Below are 18,263 nucleotides of genomic sequence, written 5' to 3'. Positions count from 1 at the left end.
TGTTTTCCAGAACCCTCCTTCCCCATACAGTATTGCCCTCTGTGCCATCCAGTGTGTTGGTAATGCACCATTTCTTTGAAAAACCACAAAAGAACCAAAAGCTGCTGGTGCTGGGCTCTCAGGCTAGCTTTGGAAATAATTAGAATTAGTTTTCTCTTGTCACTTGCTTTGGGAATGTTCTTGAACTTGTCAGATTTACTACTTCCTTATAATCATTTGGTCCCTGGAGGTTAAAAGGCCAATTCACTAATGGCTTTGGATTTTCTTTCAAGCCATTCTGCAAGTTTTGAGGTCTCTGCAGATGTAAATAATGTCTTGTCATAGTTTCTGCCTGGCCAATAGCAATTGAAAGTTGCCATTCAGTGTAAGATATACCCCTATTGGAAAGATCTTAAAATGTGAAAGAAAAAAATGCCATAACACTTTTTCAACTATATTTCACTTAATTTACAATGAAAGCATTAGGATTTTAGTGTCTATTTTAAAGTAGATATATGAGCACTGTGGTCTTTGTATTTAGAATACTTTTATATAAAAATGGAGCTTAATTTAGAAAATCCATAGATAACCTTATTATTTTGGAATGGCAAAATAAAATACCATCTAAATAAAAATTATATAAGAATTTTGTATTTGTTAGCCTTCTTAGAAAGGACAAACATCATTGCAGTTGCTGTTTTCCATTGGTTCTAGATGTGCAGTCGTTGTAGGATGTTTGCCAAAAAGAGTAGAGTCGGGTGAAGCTGTAGTTTGTTTGAATTGTGGTTATTGCCACCCAGCTTGCAATTCTGTCACATTCACAGGCATTACAAAAGTGATGTCCCAGATCCTCAGTTCTAGAACCCAAATATTGCCTAACTGTTCCATATGTGAGGGAAGCATTGAGTTTTTACTGCATTCTGATGTCCGACTATATTGAATTGCATATAAATGCTGTAAATTTTCAGCTAACATGTTATTGGTAGTTCTGTTTGAGTTTTGGCCAAAATAATGGTTACTAGTAAAATTGGTTAACATGCTCAGAGTGGGCCTGCTATAATGGTAGTGGCAATAGCATGTCCAAAGCAGAACAACAAGCAAAACTACTTTAGAACCCTCATTGCTAAAGAACCCTGGTTCAGAGATTCGGCTGAGGATGGACTTGTCGTGGTCCAGACTCTTGCCCTATCTTCAAAGCGTGGGTGGCCTCCAGGACCAGAGGAATGCTTTTTCTTGTTACTGTTGTGCCATAGGTTGCATAGGCACAAACACAGGCCTGATGGAATATGCCACTCAGGGGGGCATTGTTATCCTATTCTTTTGAATTCTGTACTTTGCCAAATCCTGTTCTTAATTCAGAACGTCACCATATGTGCCAAATTACTTTGCATTAATGCTCTTCATCTTTTAACTCATTTACATCAGCATGCAATAGCATTAACAGAACAAAATCTTTTAATCTTCAGTCTGCTATGCTTAGTTCTCATCTCTATAGCCCCTTATTGTGATTTTCATCTTCTTATAGGTCACTGAGTCAAGGAAGCACAAATTCAAACATGCTGGATGTTCAGGGAGGTGCTCACAAAAAAAGGGCACGCCGCAGCTCTCTGCTTAATGCCAAGAAGCTATATGAGGATGCCCAAATGGCAAGGAAGGTGAAGCAGTATCTTTCCAGTCTCGATGTAGAGACAGATGAGGAGAAGTTCCAGATGATGTCATTACAGTGGGAGCCTGCATATGGTACCTGTGAGTACAAGTTTTCATTTATGTGACGCTAAAGAGCACAACAAAATAAAAACTTATTTCTCTAGAATTATACCTAAGTCCCAAGAAAATTAACTTTCACTCACAAAAGATTGCTGGCATGCCTTAAGCATCATGTGATCCAATTAATCACAGACTGAATCCCATCCATTCCTGATGGCTACACTACCCAAAAAATAGAGGGATAAGTAGATCTTTAAAAAGCTTTTTAATTCTTTTAAAAACTGGATCATTATAGAGGAGCCTTTCTGTTTGAGAACATTTTTATATTCATCCCTAAAGAGTAAACATAAGTGGAATTTTTACCTCTTTTTATTTCATGGATAATATTTACCAACTAGAAAATATAAGAAATTTGATTAAAACACCAGTGATAATAGGTAGCTTACAGGTGCCAGTAGTAAGGTAAAACAAAAAAAAATCAGACACATTCCAATATTAGTAATCTCTAGAAAATGTGATGAAAAAGATCGTGTTCTCAGTATGGATTTTTTTAAATTAAATACAAGCAAGAGAATGCATATATATTTGGATCAAGGAAATTATGAATTCTAAGAGCAGAAATCAAAGATAATGAAATATATACTGTTATAACAAAATAATTGTACATCTTAAATTGTAGGTTAAGGCCAGGCATGGTGGGTCACACCTAGAAACCTAGGCAGGAGGATCACTTGAGGCCAGCCTTGGCAACTCAAAGAGACCCCATCTCTACAAAAAAAAATTAAAATTATCCAAGTGGTAGTGCTAGCAACTTGGGAGGCTGAGGCAGGCAGGTCACTTGAGCCCAAGAGTTTGAGGCTGCAGTGAGCTAGGACTGTGCCAGTGCTCTCCACCCTGGGCAACAAAGTGAGACTCAGTCTCTAAAAAATAAATACACACACACACACACACACACACATACACACACACACAGAGAGTGGGTTAAATTTGCCCATAAAAATTGAAATAGAATTTTATTTCAAAGTTCCTAGTTGACAAGGGGTAGTAGTCATCATGGATTGACCCTAAGATTGATAAATGATATGGTATTTGCATAGTAATTTTTTAAAGTATGTCAAAAGAAAGAATAGAAAACAGGAAGTGGAAATAGAACCAAATACTGATTTTTAAAAATTCAGTTTTGACAATTTTTAAATAAGGGTAAGGAGCCTTTTAATAAGTGCTATAATCAAAACAGAATATCTTGAATGCTTCTGCATATAAGAAAAGATTTGGAGTATGATGGAAAGAATACCTACGAAAGGGTAGAGGCAGAATTTGAGTTTCATTTATTACATTTGAGTAAGGTTTTCTTCATCTTTAGTCCCTGTTTTCTCAAATGTAAAACTTGGGCAAGGGTTGGGAGTACATTTTATTTCTGTGATTCTTTGTACGTCGAAGTTATTAAATTTGGAAAAAGACATTTTTAAAAGCTAACAGTTATTGAGAGCTTTCTACATTCTGGCTGCCACATGTTAAATGGTACATGTTAAAGGTAAAAGCTGAAAGAGTATATAGAACCTTTAACATTTATTCATGCTTTAAAGTTCAAAGCCATGTACATATTTATTAAAGCTTTCTGGCCCTGCTTTGAGTCATCATCAAAGTTATTTTTTCCCAGGTAATTTGATGTAGACTTAATCATCTTATGGTTATGAAACACAGTTTATATACACCTTCATGGCTTCCTCTTCTTACACCCACCCCAGACTTGTGTCTGTCTTTTCTCATAGCACTAAATGATGTCCCATGCTACATATTTAATAAAATGAGAAAATCTTTAGGCCTTTCTTTCTTAAACTGGATTTGAACATTTAGTTAAATGCGTGTTCCTTTAATTTGGTTTGAGCATCTTTATAATGCATAATTGATTTTTAAATGTTTAGTCACTATCCGAAGCCCAAACAATAGTTGATTTCTGAGCATTATAGAATTTGATTCTTCCCAATTAATTAGAATATATGTGGTTTTTGTCATTCATCTGTAAACTTATTTTTGAAGTAGTCTCAGGTTTTTTTCTTTGTACTGTAGCAATTATTAAAATAAGATGTCATTGATTAGCATTTACCAATCAATGAGAGAAGGATGAAAGTATTTCATGGCTCTAACCAAAGATGATAACCTCTTGGATTCAATTAGTTGGTGAGCCATTGCAATTTTCTCCTGGGGTCCCTGTATTTGGACTTTCTAAGACATTCTCTGATTCTTATCACCCCAAATATTGTCTAGTCTGTCTTAATAAAAGCATAATAGCTATTATAGCTGTGTTGAGACAGTTTAGACATCTATTTTTGCTTTTATCTTGATGTTTAAAACAAATACTTCATGAAGTACTGAGGCTGCACCTGCATTGAAACCACCCTGGATAACCTAAGGATTAAAAGTACTCCCTGATGGAAGAATGTCTTCCCCTTGGACTATAGTATTGGTTTTATATGAAGGAGGCAGCTTTTATAAGTAAGGGTTCTCGGTTTTTTATTCTCACATTCATTTTCAGAAAACCTATGGATTTATAAAAGCACTGTCTCTGGTTTTCTTGTGTTACAGCTGTTGAGATAATTTCACTTATTTATTCAACAAATACCCATTAAGCATCTGTTTTCAGTCAGTTACTGGCACATAAGGATGTAGTAACGAACAAAATGCATAGTCCTTACTCTCAAGTAGGTTAAAGCCTAATGAAAGGAACAGAGAAGATAAAGCCTAATGAGAGTATAGGACTGGTGAGAGGAAAGGTGAGCAAGTCAAGTCAAGGGAGCAGGCTGATGCTAAATCATGCAGGGTCATATAGGCCTTGTTTTAAGGATTTGGGTCTTCATTCTAAAAGCAGGGGCAAGTTAAGGTTTGTGCAGAAGGAGAAGGGAAATGATATGATCAAATACTCATTTTGGCAGAGTCACTCTTCTATTCTATGAAGAATGCCTTGAAGGCATGCTAGAATTGATACAGTGAGAAAAGTATTTCAGTAGTAAAGGTGAGAGAATGTTAACTTGACCCTCAGCAGAGTGATGATGGAGCTAATTAACATGGATTCAAGAATTATTTAGGGCTGGATGAGGTAGCTCACACCTGTAATCACACCACTTTGGGTAGCTGGGGCATGTGGATCACCTGAGGTCAAGAGTTCGAGACCAGCCTGGGCAACGTGGTGAAACTCCATCTCTACTAAAAATACAAAAATAGGCCAGGCGCAGTGGCTCACGCCTGTAATCCCAGCACTTTGGGAGGCCGAGGCGGGTGGATCACCTGAGGTCGGGAGTTCGAGACCAGACTGACCAACATGGAGAAACTCCTGTCTACTAAAAATACAGAATTAGCTGGGTATGGTGGTGCATGCCTGTAATCCCAGCTACTCGGGAGGCTGAGGCAGGAGAATCACTTGAACACTTGAACCTGGGAGCCAAGATTGCACCATTGCACTCCAGCCTGGGCAACAAAAGCAAAGCTCTGTCTTAAAAAAAACAAAAAAAAAGCCAGGTTTTGTGGCAGGTGCCTGTAATCCCAGCTACTTAGGAGGCTGAGAGAGTAGACTCCATTGAACCTGGGAGGTGGAGGTTGCAGTAAGCCAAGATTGCACCATTGCACTTCAGCCCGGGCGACAGAGCGAAACTTCGTCTCAAAAAATAAAAAATAAAAAGATTTATTTAGGAGATAAAATTAACAACTTATTCTACAATAGTTTTAGAGATAACATTTTTTATCTGACTCACCAAGCAATAGAGATAACATCTTATAGTACTTAACTGAAATTCCTGCTAAGAAAAATTAATCTATTTTATCTTTTGTGCTAAAAATAGATGGTTTTAAAGTAACCATTTATTATTGCCAGTGGTGATAACCTTGCCTAAAAACGTGCAGTTACTTATTTCTTACTCTCTCCTGTTAGTGACCAAGAATTTAAGTGAGAAAAGATCAGCCAAATCATCTGAAATGTCTCCAGTGCCTATGAGGTCAGCTGGCCAAACAACTAAAGCCCACTTGCATCAACCCCACAGAGTAAGCCAGGTGCTTCAGGTGCCAGCTGTTAATTTGCACCCCATCAGGAAGAAGGGACAAACAAAAGACCCTGCATTGAGTGAGTATTCACCGTTAATATTACATCCGTTTACCTGAAATTTCCAGGGGAGTTAGAGTGAAAAATAATTACAGATGTTCAGGAGATAAGCTGTTGTAGGTTGTGTAATATAATCATCACTTTATGAATCAAAAATGTTGATTTCATTTTGCCTATGGATGTTTGCTGACAGCATACGTGTTTTAAATGCCAACATTGAATTTCCTATAATACTGAAATCTGTCGATCAATAGAAAATTTACAGCAATACATTTTGGGTACCAAGGGCTTACTGCATTCAGAGGTGTATTTAATGAAATATCCAATACAGATGCAACCTACAAAAACTGTGGAAATGAAGTTGCTTATTCCAAAAATGACTATACGTTGTTTTTTGTCTTTAAAGACCCCTTCTGAAAACGTGGTTGGGAAACAAGAGAATATAACTTTTATAAAATATAGACCACACTTTTTTTTTCTGTTAGGCCATATAGTCATTATTCATATTACTTTTATTTGTTGTTTTGACAGTATCACTATTTTAGCCTTTTAGATGAGAACCTAGATTAGATTTGGTTCCTAGCATGATTACTTAGGCTGTACATTATATGTAGTATATGTTTAGTAGAACTTTGTTCATTTAATTTGTTATTGTTTGAGATACAAAGTTGAATAAGAAATTCCCCCTCCTTGACCAGATTTTCAGTCTGGTGATACAGACACTCACACAGATAACTTCAATATAATGTGTCTTCTTATTATGCCAGGGGTATATGCAGAACATATAAAAGAACAAAACAAGAGCTTTTAACTTAGACAGAGGTAAGATAGGGCTTCAGAAGAAGGCTTTTTGGAAATAACATCTAAGCAGCCTAAAAGGTTGGTGACGAAGAAGATAATTAGGCAAAAGTTCCAGAGAAGTTGCTTCAGGCCGAGGAAACAGCTTGGTATGTGCAAGAAACTACAAGCACTTTGCTGACGCTGAGTGGAAATTGCATGCAGTGTTGACAGACAATAATAATTAAAGCTGACACTTGGAGAGCACTTACTGGTGCCAGGCATGGTTCAAATTGTGCTTTACTAATTTTATATATCAGTCTTCATAGTAATGCCACAAGATAAGTGGTATTTTACCCTCATTCTACAAAGGAAGCATAGAGGCTAAAGGAAGGCTGACTGGCTTTAAATCTTTGCCTTTAACCACTGTACTAAACAGCTTCCAAGATGCAGAGAATGAAGACAGGTATGCTGAAATTACAATGTGCCATGCCAAAGGAAAAAGTTAACATTGAGAAGCCATTGAAGAGATTTGAACAAGGGAAGGTTACGGTTCAAATTATGTTTGAGAAGGACTGTAGTGAGGATCACAGCAGGACTGGAGATAGAGAGCTCAGATGGAAAGCTGGTCTAACAGTTAACTGGAAGTTGCCCAGGGCCTGGGCTAGTTTGGTGGCTATGGAAATGAAGAGAGAATTGGGTGCAGAATTGGTGAAGTTGATAAATTTGTTGGTAGGAGTGAGAGAGGGACAAAGTTAGCTCTGGTTTTTTTACTTGAATATCACCACTTCAGAGGAAGCATTACTTGTACTATGTAGCTTCCTTTCTTTCTTTTTTTTTTTTTTTTTGGAGACAGAGTCTCCCTCTGTCGCCCAGGCTGGAGTGCAGTGGTGCGATCTTGGCTCACTGAAACCTCCGTTTCCCAGGTTCAAGCAATTCTTATGCCTCAGCCTCCTGAGTAGCTGAGATTACAGGTGCATGCCACCACACCTGGCTAGTTTTTGTATTTTTAGTAGAGATGGGGTTTCACCATGGTGGCCAGGCTGGTCTCGAACTCCTGACTTCAGGTGATCCACCCACCTCAGCCTCCCAAAGTGCTGGGATTACAGGCGTGAGCCACTGCGCCTGGCCCCATATAGGTTTCTTCATTTCTTATTGTAATATGGTTGTTTATATGATAAATATGTTTATATTACATTTAATGAAGGGTAATATGAGTATACTATGATCTAAATTTTTTCGTTGTCCAGTGGCTGCTTGTTACTGTGTCAAAATCCTCATCAAAGTTTGCTTACTTTATGTTTTGGTTTTTTTGGGGTTGTTTTGTTTTGTTTTGAGTCAGAATCTCACTCTGTCACCCAGGCTGGAGTGCAGTGGCACGATCTCAGCTCACTGCAGCCTTTGCCTCCCGGGTTCAAGCAATTCTCCTGCCTCAGCCTCCTGAGTAGCTGGGATTACAGGCACGTGCCACCACACCTGGCTAATTTTTGTATTTTTAGTAGAGACGGGGTTTCACCGTGTTAGTCAGGCTGGTCTCGAACTCCTGACCTCGTGATCCACCCGCTTCGGCCTCCCAAAGTGCTGGGATTACAGGTGTGAGCCACCATACCTGGCCACTTACTTTATGTTTTAAGAACAGTGTCTATAGCTCTCTGACATTTCTTAGAGAAGATGAATGTAAAAACGTCAATATATTGAAAGCATTGCTAAGTTTGAGGTACACTAAACAGACCAGACATTGGACAAGGGTAATGATAGAACTTTAAGGAATCGTTCCACTGTGCTGCATACTATTTTTCTATACATTCATGATTCTTTCTGTTGTTTACTTCTCTCCTGTAGTGTGAATTTAGTGCTCTTGAAAAGGGCTGGACTGGCAGCCCTGCAGCCTCTTCCCGTATACCCACAGCACAGATGCACCACAGGTAGTGACAGTGCCAACATCCCCACACTGCCCCTGCCACATGCGTCGCCCCGACTTGGAGAGGCCACCTCTAGAGGGGAGGGAAGAGTTTGAATCCATGCCTTCTTTTTGAAGATTTCAAATCACTGTGTCAATTGTGGGAGGTGGGGCGCATAGCACTCAGACTGTTAAATTGATTTCCCTTATACCACAAAGTGCAGACAAACTAATATAATCTGGTCCATGCTGACCAGCTGAATTTGAATGAATAACCTAGAGGTGAGAATCTCTGTATGCCATTACCCAGTCATTTAGTCCCTGTTTGTCATTTACACATTTCAGTTGACTACACTAGCCATTGTGCATCATAGTGTTAGTTATGTAGTGATTTAGGCAACTATAGACATTTTAATTGTGAAACGATGCTTATTTGCATCTTTGGTTTTATTTTTAGATACAAGTTTACCTCAGAAAGTTTTAGGAACAACCGAAGAAATAAGTGGTAAGAAGCATACAGAAGACACTATTTCTGTGGTGTCATCTTTACATTCTAGTCCTCCTGCATCTCCTCAAGGCTCCCCTCACAAAGGTAAGACAAAACATTTCAAACTAGTTCTTGTTAAACTAAACAATACTTTATAGCACATATTTTGCTTTTCAATCTATAGCAATAATTATAAATCATTAAGAAAAGCATAACTCCTAATGCTTTTTGAACTTTGATGTTTTGTGTTGCATTATTCAGATGCTTTTTAGATATTATGTGTCATGTAACTAGGACTCCAGTATTCAAAGTGTGGTCCTAAACTTCAACAGACAGCAAGCATGAATAAGAATAAAGGCAGAAGCCATAGTTTTGGTGCAAATTCTTGGTGTTGTCATTCCAGTTTCCTATATTTGGACATTTCTATGAAGTGTTTACAAGTAAAAGTTTCTGTAAGAGATTCTTTTTAGGCCAGGCACAGTGGCTCATGCTTATAATACCAGCATTTTGGGAAGCTGAGGCGGGTGGATCACTTGAGCCCAGGAGTTGGAGACCAGCCAGGGCAACATGATGAGACCCCAACTCTACAAACAATTTAAAACTTAGGCATGGTGGTGTGCCTGTAGTCCCAGCTACCCGGGAGACTGAGGTGAGAGGATCGCTTGAGCCTGGGAGGCAGAGGTTGCAGTGAGCTGTGATCGTGCCACTGTACTTCAACCTGGGCAACAGAGCAAGACCCTGTCTCAAAAAAAAGAAAGAAACTGTTTTTAACCAACTATAAGATTTAGGAAAACAAAAATTAGGAAAACAAATATGCTTTTCCTTTTTTAGTAATGGAGTATTACCTTTTTTAAAATTAGGATTTAAAATAACCTGTACTCTTGTGGATTTTTTACTTATACAGAATCTCATGAGGTAAAAAACTGAAATTCTTGTTCATTTACATGTTTTCATAATTCAGACTGGAGCATTTCTTTTCTCGGCTAGCCTGGGCAGTGTGCAGCAGATGCCATTTCATGTTAGCTGCACATGTAGCATTCTAAATATGGTGTGTATTTCTTATATTGACCCTTCACACTCTGTGTGTACCCTGGAAAGAAAGGGGATTTAGTCCTGGCATCTTCTTCACAGATGTAAAAGAATTACATATTTAAATAATCACACCAGAGGATGGTACATGGTCAGAGGGAAGACAAGCTTATTATAATAATTCTAACAGGAAAGAGAAGCTTCCAGAGCTTGCTTCAGCTTCCAGGCTCTAAGTTTCATCTCACTCTGCAGAGCTCTTTCTTATTTTTGCCACCTATGTGGCAATTATGTACAGTGATGTCAGACCTGAGTTTGAACCGTGATTCTGTCCTCCACTGTAGCTGTGTTACTACAAGTAATTTATTTATACGGTCAGGTTTCCTCTCTGTAAGATGGGAAAAAGACCATCTAGGCCAAAGCAGGCGGATCGCCTGAGGTCAGGAGTTCAACACTAGACTGGCCAAGATGGTGAAACCCATCTCTATTAAAAATACAAAAAAATTAGCCAGGGGTAGTGGCACATGCCTGTAGTCCCAGCTACTCAGGAGGCCGAGGCAGGAGAATCACTTGAACCAAGGAGGCGGAGGTTGCAGTGAGCCAAGATCATGCCATTGCACCCCAACTAGTTTGGTGGCTATGGAAACGAAGAAAGAATTGGATGCAGAATTGTTGCCTAACCTGGGCAACAAGAGCAAAACTCCATCTCAAAAAAAAAAAGAAGAAAAGAAAAAGACCATCTATTTTAAGAGCCTCTTATGTGGTTTAAATGAAATAATATTTATAAAGCCTGATGTGTGGTAAGTGTTTAGTGAATTGGAATGTCTCTTTTCTTTCTCTGCTGCCACCTCAGGACACCATAGCTCCATTACTCACTTGCTTTTTTCATCCTCACATAGCTGAGACCGGTTAGATTTTTTTCATTCAGATTTTACTAAAGAAAGCTTAATAAAAATGAAACAGGAGATAAAAACAGTTTATATAGTAGGTGTATTTATAAAACACAGATTTTGATCCTGTTGTAGCTCATATGTAATTTTGTGTGGCACACAGACCTATGTCATCACTTTCCTTGTCTGTATGGTCCTATCCAATGCGCCCCTTACCAGATCTTGCGATGTAGGATAAGCCGCAGTGCCTCCAGTCAGACAGATGGTCCAAATGAACAGTATCCATATGCTCCTAATGCTCGTTCAGGAACACCTTTACACTCCTTACCCCTGTTAGAGGCTGCTCAGTGGTCCATCCCATTATAGCTGATTTGGTATTTTATGCCTGAATGTGACTTCTGGAAAGTGGTATTAGAAACAGGAATTCCTCCATTGCTCTTATTCCCAACAAAATCTACACTCAACACTCGAATAGAGAAGTATTTTCTCCCTTTGTGAGAAAATTGTAGCCAACAATTGAACACCATGTTTATAGGTTTGTGAGCTTCTCGTAGTAATGTTTAGAATTCTTAGAAGCCTGAAGAAATTCTTCTCTTCAAAACTGTTTCAGCTTGTTCTTGCATGTGTACTATCAAAACCCCAACCAAGTATGATCCTTCTATTTTTGTAGACAGGTTTTTGCCAGTAATCTATGATTGAACAAAACTGTCATTATGCTCAGAGTAAATTATTAGGATCTGTTCCTGGTTCTTATTAAACTTTGAGATCTGTTCTTTGTTTTCTTATGATTAAGAAAATAAACCTGTCTTCATGTTTTGCATGAGGATAGCTTAAACAAGAACTTTAAAAAAGAAGTCAAGAGACCTTAAACATTATCTACCCTAGTGTTTAAGAAAAGCACTCTCCACCTTGGATCTACAACAGGATCAGAAAATGAGCGTTATAAATATACCTATTGTATGTACTATTTATATGTCTTATTTGGTTTTTACTAAGCTTCTTCATAGTAAAATCTACCTTGCAATTCTAGACCTACATAGTTACTTTACAGAAATAATTCTAGTTACCTGATATTTTTGTCATATTTTTCCTTATGATTTTACCAGCTTGGCTTCCTTTCAACAGTTTTTTTGTTTTTGTTTTTGTTTTTATCACCAGCTTGTGCTGATAAAGGTAATCTTTCTCCTGCATTCTGTCTTGCAATAACTGATGTGTATATGTTTTATATATAAGTAGATTTTTTCCATGCATTAAAAAATATGTTGCTAGATTTCAATTTTTCAGATATTATCAAGATGTTAGAATTTTTAAATAGTGAAATATTATGTAAACAAGGCTAATTGTGATTGACCATGTCAGGGTTTTTGCATCTCTCCCTCCAGTTGGCAGTATCATATCTGATCACAGCAGCAAGATCAGTGGCCAGAGCTGCCCCGGAATAGGTGGGGCTTACTTGCAAAAGAAAATCCTTCAGATTACCAGGAGCACAGCCAAAAGAACAGACAGTACTGAGAAGGCCACTGAGGAGAATAGAGACAGGACAAGTTGTGAGAACACAACCAGAAAAAGAATGACATCCCCGTTTAGAAGACTTAGGGAAAGAGTGCTTTCAAGGGAGAGACTAGTCAACAGCCAAAAAGAGGACACAGATCACAATCAAGCTACAGAAAGCTGTGAGAAAGTGAAGGATGTTGGAAGCAACATCAAAGATGAGAAAGGGAGTGCCATCTTCAATTCAAATAGCCAAGGCAACAGTAACACTTTAAACTGCTTCTATACGCGATTCAAGTCTAAAAGGAGGAAGACACTCTGATGAAGTTCCTTATTTAATTTTAGTGTTAAGTTTGTTTTCAGTTATTAATGTATACATGGCTTAAATTAAACCATTTGTCAAAGCTTAGGCAGACAACTTAGTAAAATACTATTTATAAACACTTGAAAATGCCTCATTTGTACATAAGTTATTTTACTGATGTATTGAGTTAGTAAATTTTATACTCTTGTTTTCTGTAGTTGACTTTATTTCCTACTGTTAGCTGGATCTGTGAGTGAAATATGTAGAGGAGGCTTTTTTATCTTCTACTTTTTACGTATCTTTGATTGGGGGAGAAGGGACTAGTCTAACATAGCAATTTCAGAATCATCTGGGAAACTTGTTAAAAAATGCAATTACTGTGTCCCACCCCAGACTTCATAAACTTGAATTGCCAGAAATGGGATCCAGAATGTTTATTTTAATTGGCTTGCCAGGTGGTTCTTAGTATTATTATATTTGAGAAATACTGATCAAACAGACATAAGAATGAAATTATTTTTTAAACAATGAAGCAAGATTATTGTGTAGAGCAATGACTTTTTCTTTTCAAGAAGAAGGTTTTTATTTATTTTTAATTTACTTATTACATCCACTTTCTTGGTCCTCTTAAAAATTGACTAATCAGCTCATGGACATTGACAAATAGCAGTGATCCCAAGTTCAGAGATGTATGATAGACGTCAGAAGACTGGCTTGTCTTGGCTTACCCTGTTCCTGTCCACATAGGCCAAATATAAATCACACATTTTCTAGGCCTTTTTCTCTTTGAAATAGTTAACGAAACGACTTAATAAGATTACTGTGCAACAAATTATTCCTTAAATGACTTGAGTTATATGTGAATAACTCCAAGATCCATAAACAGAGAAGGACTTGGAACTAAGGATGTTGTCATCCTCTTTCTGCATGAAGATGAGGCCCTGAGAATTCCAGTAACATACCCAAAGCCTGTAATTCTTCCTAATGACATTTCTAGGTATTGGTCCAAAGGTCACATATCTACTAAACCCTACTTTCCTCTGTGAGCAAGAAGATATTTTTTACTTCTTTGAGACCCTTCCCTTGTTGGGATTACTAGGGCATTTTCTTTTTCTTTTATTTCTAAACAAAAACTTGGTTTCTTCCAGTTATCAAAATAGATTATTATGTACATTAGCCATTCTGTTGCAGATTTGTTTTTGGGTCCTTCACCTCAGTGCGTCCCTAGAATACAGAAGAACATCTCTCTAGTTGTCTGCTGTGCAGTAAGTCACAGAACAACATAGAACATGTAGATGCTGTTTTTTTCTATAACACATTATTAAACATGTATCCACTCAGCTGTTTAATATTCTGCAAGGTTGGTGAAGAAAAAGGAAACTAAGTATGACACTAAGTTTAAACCTAAAACAATTTAAAAAACTGAAACAGACTGGGCATGGTGGCTCATACCTGTAATCCCAGCAATTTGGTAGGCTGAGGCGGGAGGATCGCTTGAGGCCAGGAGTTGAAGACCAGCCTCGGCAACATAATGAGACCTCATTTCTGCAAAAAGTTTAAAAATAACTGGGTGTGGTGGTGCAGACCGTAGTCCCGGCTACTTGGGGCTGAGGCAAGAGGACCACTTGAGCCCAGGAGTTCGAAGCTGCAGTGAGCTATGATCGTGCCATTGCACTATAGCCTGGCAACAGAGCAGGACCCTGTGTCTAAAAAATAAAAATAATCTAAAACAGTGACTCTCAACTCAAGACAAGACTTCTTAGGTGGGATAAGCAGAATATATGGGGTAAGTATATATAGTTTGATAAAGCAAAAATGTAGTTCTTTCTCTTGAGTCCTGGACTCCCACCCCTACCCTTACTTCAAGATGGTATTTTGGATTCAGATCAGGTCAAGAAATATTCATATTAATCAAAGGAAGGAGCGTTGGGTTAAAAAGAAGTTGAGAAACCCTAAAGACATGTACTTATTAATATTTGTAATCTTCTTATTTTATTAAATGATTGTAGCTGTGGGAGAGCCTGAGAAAGATATACCTTTAAACTAGTTTTCTGAGTAACACTGGACTTTGACTGTCTTTTTCTTGAATGTGTAGTTGTATTAGTGTGGTGTGGATAGTAGGCAAATGGTTATGTAGGGGAATGTGTGGAGAAAATTGGCACCACTATATCTACATAGATGGAAACTAAAATTGCTTCTACTTTGTCTTCTGTTATTTTTGTGGGGTTTTTTTTTTCATCCTTTCCCCTACTACCCCCACCATATGTTCCCTTTTTTTGTAGTTTGATCAGTGCTCTTTTCTTGTTCAGGTTACACACTTATTCCATCAGCTAAATCTGACAACTTGTCTGACTCCAGCCATAGTGAGATTTCTTCACGGTCCAGCATCGTGAGCAATTGTTCTGTTGACTCCATGTCTGCAGCTCTACAGGATGAACGGTGTTCCTCTCAGGCCCTGGCAGTCCCTGAATCCACTGGGGCATTGGAAAAGACAGAGCACGCTTCAGGGATAGGAGATCATAGTCAACATGGCCCTGGGTAAGCATCATTGTCTGTGTTCATAACACAAAACCCAAGCCAAGTGGCCACTGCAAGGAGTGCTCCCCACCTTGACCTTGGACCTCCCATGGGGTAATTGCAGAGTTATCCATAAAAGAATATGTGGGCCAAGCACATATTCTCTATTCTGAATATGTAAATAAGCACTATGTTGAAAGATGTATGGGTGTTCATTTTTAAAGTGTTACTAAATTCAAGTAACTTTTTATCATTATGTATCTTCCCAGTCAGAACTCAAAGTGCATCTGCTACTTCTATAGGGGAGATAATTTTTGAAATTCTGGCTGTTAAGTTATAGGTTAATCAAAAAGGTTGTGTTTTGGAAAGTGCCTCGAGTGCTGTGCACATTGTAGACAGGTTGGGAGAGTAGGACTAGCCCTTGATCTCTGTCCTCTGAAAGTGTAATTTGGGGAGTAAGAATAATCACCTAGCAAAGGTTAATTTAAAAAAAAAATCAACTCTAAATTTCTATTTAGAATCAAGCAACGTGGAAGTCTTTGAGAAAGTTTATTCTAACTGATAAATATTGTGAAATCTGGTCTACTTTAATATGAAAAATTTAAGATAAATTATTACCACATTTATAAAGATTTCTAAACTATGATCTCTACACCAGAGGTCAGCAAATGTTTTCTATAAAAGTTACATAGTAAACATTTTAGACTTCACAGGCCATAAGGCCTCTGTCACAACTACTCTGCTATTACACCAGAATAGCCATAGACAACACATAAACAAATGGCATGACTGTGTCCCAGTAAAACTTTTTTTTTTTTAAGGCGGAGTCTCGCTCTGTGAGACAGAGTGTCACTCTTGTTGCCCAGGCTGGAGTGCAGTGGCGCGATCTCGGCTCACTGCAAGCTCCGCCTCCTGGGTTCACGCCGTTGTCCTGCCTCAGCCTCCCGAGTAGCTGGGACTACAGGCGCCCACCACCATGCCCGGCTAATTTTTTGTATTTTTAGTAGAGTCAGGGTTTCACCATGTTAGCCAGGATGGTCTCGATCTCCTGACCCTCGTGATCCGCCCGCCTCGGCCTCCCAAAGTGCTGGGATTACAGGCGTGAGCCACCACACCCAGCCAAAACTTTATTTACAAAAACGAGCAAAGAGACCACCAGATTTGGCCCTGGGCTGTAGTTTGCTACCCCCTGCACTATACTGTAAATGAGGGGTTTACAAACTTTTTTTTGTGAAGGGCTGGGTAGTAAATATTTTCGCCTTTGCAATCTACATATAGTCTCTGTCACAAATTCTTCTGGTTTGGTTTTGTTTTCTTTTCTTTTTTAACCTTTTAAAAGGTTAAAAAACAAAACTATTCTTTGCTCCAGACCGTACAAAAATAGGCTGTTGGCTAAATTTGGCCCATGAGCTTTAGTTTGGGGACCCCTGCTGTAAATTATTCATTTCATGGGTAATTGGGGAAGTTGCTGTTTACTTGGCACTGTACTGGGCTAACCTCAGAGGTACGTTGAAAAATAAAACATGATTCTTCAAGTTGGGAACTCTTAATTCTGTATGCATGGATGCAGTAGTCTAATATTGTGATGACCAAAAATGAATATGTATACTTAACCTTATTCATTTCAACTCTCATCTTTACATTTTCATTTAAAATCAGTTCAAGAAAAATACTTGCCAGGCATACCTCTGGTCCATCCCAGCTACTGGGGAGGCTGAGACGGGAGGATCACTTGAGCCCAGGAGTTAAAAGCTGCAGTGCATCATGATCGTGCCTGTAAATAACCACTGCACTCTGGTCTGGGCAACAGAGTGACACCCTGTCTCGAAAAAAAAAAAAAAATCTAACATTTTAAAATTTAAAAAGAAAAATTCTAAGGAAATTTTGCTAAGCATTAGAGTTTCTTTACTGTGTCTTCTGAGTGTTAACTAAATACTTACAAGGAATTTAGTGATGAATGATGATAATATTGTTTTCCTCACGATGTTATTTGGCATGAACACTTGTGGTACGTGCTCTGTAGTTTCTCACAGGCAGTAATAACTTGAAACAGAGAGAAGATAGTTTTTCTGGCAAGCCTTCTAATTGTACGTTATCTCCAATTTTAGGTGGACACTCTTGAAGCCATCTCTAATCAAGTGTTTAGCTGTCTCATCGTCTGTGAGCAATGAAGAGATTTCTCATGAGCATATCATTATAGAAGCAGCTGACAGTGGTCGCGGAAGTTGGACTTCGTGTTCAAGCAGCTCCCATGACAACTTCCAAAGCCTTCCAAACCCAAAAAGCTGGGATTTTTTGAACTCTTACAGACATACCCATTTGGATGACCCCATTGCTGAAGTTGAACCCACTGACTCTGAGCCCTATTCCTGTTCTAAAAGCTGCTCTAGAACTTGTGGGCAGTGTAAAGGAAGCCTAGAGAGAAAGAGTTGGACCTCCTCCAGTTCTCTGTCTGACACGTATGAACCAAACTATGGGACAGTTAAACGGAGAGTATTGGAGAGCACCCCAGCTGAGTCATCTGAAGGCTTGGACCCCAAGGATGCCACTGACCCAGTTTATAAAACTGTCACTTCAAGTACAGAAAAGGGCTTGATTGGTAAGTTGTGTTTTTGTTGTCTGTGGCATTTAGAGATTAAGTAGTCAAAAAATGGCATTGGGATATCTTGGCCCTGGATTTTATCATCGCAAAAATTCATTCTCTAACAACCTTTCTTTCCTTCACAAACAAACAAGTTATTTCCCAAAAATTCATGGTTTCTCAAAGATTTTGGAGCAGCTATTCAACCCCATTAAAATGAAAAGTCTGATGTGAAGGTATTTAATTAGAGGGACAAGTTTGTTTGTCTTTTGTTTTTAAGTTCTTTTTGGTTTTATTGAGGAATATCATCGCATTAGTGTGCAATAGTAGTAAAGGGATTATTCTCTTTATCACCTCATAAATTGTTTGGACCACAATTGGTATGCATACGTGGTAGAAACATTGAATCTGCTATTGATTTTAGGTCGTAAAAGTGAGAGAAAATGCAATCAGGAAGTCCAGAACATTTTTCAGTATACTCTCTTGGTGTACATCATGAGTGTGCCAACTC

At 38.4% G+C, this 18,263-nt stretch overlaps 1 protein-coding gene across 9 annotated transcripts in view; it reads left to right on the top strand.

The window, feature by feature from the left end:
• The window catches only part of RAPGEF6 (Rap guanine nucleotide exchange factor 6), a 215,353-nt gene that overhangs the window by 190,649 nt on the left and 6,441 nt on the right, over nucleotides 1–18,263 (top strand). For 7 of the 9 annotated variants that reach the window (XM_003829321.7, XM_003829323.6, XM_003829322.6 and 4 more), the window contains 5 exons: nucleotides 1,505–1,725; nucleotides 5,612–5,800; nucleotides 8,914–9,048; nucleotides 14,964–15,192; nucleotides 17,280–17,770. In XM_003829321.7, coding sequence (XP_003829369.1) covers nucleotides 1,505–1,725; nucleotides 5,612–5,800; nucleotides 8,914–9,048; nucleotides 14,964–15,192; nucleotides 17,280–17,770 — 1,265 coding nt within the window. Of the gene's footprint in view, nucleotides 1–1,504; nucleotides 1,726–5,611; nucleotides 5,801–8,913; nucleotides 9,049–12,241; nucleotides 15,193–17,279; nucleotides 17,771–18,263 lie in introns of those variants that run through there. The other 2 variants (XM_008954692.6, XM_008954690.5) reach the window with 1 other exon arrangement.

Source organism: Pan paniscus, chromosome 4, assembly GCF_029289425.2.
Source record: "Pan paniscus chromosome 4, NHGRI_mPanPan1-v2.0_pri, whole genome shotgun sequence".
NCBI classification, from domain to species: Eukaryota; Metazoa; Chordata; class Mammalia; order Primates; family Hominidae; genus Pan; species Pan paniscus.
The sequence above is the reverse complement of the archived record's forward strand: the minus strand, read 5'-3'. Positions and strand labels throughout refer to the sequence as shown.